The sequence below is a fragment of the Lygodium microphyllum genome, chromosome 5 (assembly GCF_053477565.2).
Source record: "Lygodium microphyllum isolate KBCC chromosome 5, Lygodium_microphyllum_v1.1.10, whole genome shotgun sequence".
NCBI lineage: Eukaryota > Viridiplantae > Streptophyta > Polypodiopsida > Schizaeales > Lygodiaceae > Lygodium > Lygodium microphyllum.
In genome coordinates this window covers 51732665-51734396 of record NC_141139.1, presented here as the reverse complement: position 1 = coordinate 51734396, position 1732 = coordinate 51732665, and the positions used below count along the sequence as shown (strand labels likewise).

Sequence of the window (1732 nt, the reverse complement as noted above, 5' to 3'; positions counted from 1 at the left end):
TGGACACACTTCTAAGCTGTTTTTTTCTTTCAAAGCTCAACAAATACGTCGTCAATATGGGTGTCCATGGGCCTCATTCGTTGTCACTAGTGTCCTTTAATACTATCTGTTGAAATTCCCATTCATTTTGTCGTTCGACTATTACGACTTATCAATGTGCCACAAAAATTACTTATTTACGAAGCTAGGCTTTTGGCATTTTATTGGGCTTAAACCATCTTGTGAGACATGTATAGCTGCAACAAGCACTCCAGGAAGTCATCGTTTCATTGTGAGACTAAAGTCAAGAAGCCACAGCTGCAGTTACAGTGGAGGATCCTTATGAGGGAGTTAGGGCACGACCTTTATTAGTTAGTATATAAGGTAGACTGTCGTGCCTGTATCTTAGAAGATGTCTTCAGTTGCCAACGCAGCCGAAGTTTGGGTTGGCATCCAGGAAAGCAGCGATGCCATGGGTAGTCTCGATGGCCTTGCGCTTGTACACCTCAAGAAGGCTATGGTCGCCAATGCTCTCGAACTGGAGGGTGTGGTGGACCACACAGGAGCCTGCGTGATCAGCCGCACCCGTAATTTTGATGGTGTGATGGAAGTTGCGCCAGTGGGTGCCTAGGCCGCACCCTTCCACGATGCTCCATGTCGCCTCACGGGTGTTGCGGTCCGCGTGCTCGCACTTGTTCTTCACGAAGTTGAAGCCATGGAAGTCACCTGCAGGCGCGCCAATACATTGAAATAATCGTGCTAGTCGAAGGATATTCTGCTGTATTATTAGTCATTGAAAGATCTGCTGCACTGATCGCGGAATCAGGCGTAGAGCGAGCATTGTCGCGTCCCCCCCCTCTCTCTCTCTCTCTTTCAAAACAAAACACCTGCACACCCACACACACTGACACACGCCCACTTACTAGCCCCTCTCTCTCTCTCTCACTCTCTTCCGCCCCGCCCCGCCCCGCCCCGCCGCCCAAATCCCAATTATCTCCCCACCAGAGACAAAGAGAGTTCCTTGTACTGACCGGAGCGTGTGTATATATATTAGTACGCTGTCATCTTACCCATGTTCTTGCCGAACTTGACGTAGGCCAGGTTCCCGGGCGTGGCCCACGTAGCGCCTTCCTTGAGGTCTATGCTTTGGTAGATGCCAGGCACGGCGGTCACCAGGGTGACGTGGGCATCCTCCACCAGGGCTTTCCACATGCGGGACGCTGGATGCTTCACGGGCACGTCGAACACCTCTACCACCTTCGCCATGTTGTAATTCGCTTATACGTACCTCTTAGACTGTTATTCTGCCACAAACACACCCTGGCCCGTATAGCTACTGCAAGCCCGCCTCTCTCTCTCTCTACTTACAGATCTAGCTCGAGTATCCACCAAGCTGCCCCGATCCCCTTTATATAGGATCCGAGTCTCCAGACACCTTCTATTATTATGGTTGTTCTGTTGTAATAGGACTCTTCCTATTATTATGGTTGGTTCATTACTACTATTGTTTAAAGGGCCGCAATCATACTACTATTGAATTGAATAACAAATACGCACGTCCCAGGACGCGGCTTTGAAATTTAGGGGGTGCCACGTGCTCCAGATGGTCTGTGATTGTGACGCGAGAACCCTCCCCCTCACATGCATCTTCTAGAATTCATGTATTTTACCCAATTCGTTATCGCTGCTTTAATTTGAAGGGACACCCAAATTATTTACTTGAGCGGGCCCAATCAAATTTGGACTTCTTCCT

General features: G+C 49.2%; 1 protein-coding gene across 1 annotated transcript; it reads right to left on the bottom strand.

Annotated features, from left to right (window-relative positions):
- Positions 1 to 249: 249 nt before the first annotated feature.
- Positions 250 to 1373, bottom strand: LOC148035820 (major pollen allergen Aln g 1-like). The gene is made up of 2 exons (XM_087677833.1): positions 1050 to 1373; positions 250 to 705 (listed from the first exon to the last, which is right to left on the bottom strand). Exons 1-2 carry the CDS (start codon positions 1243 to 1245, stop codon positions 398 to 400), a joined length of 504 nt encoding a protein of 167 aa, XP_087533959.1. The 5' UTR covers positions 1246 to 1373; the 3' UTR covers positions 250 to 397.
- Positions 1374 to 1732: the final 359 nt, after the last annotated feature.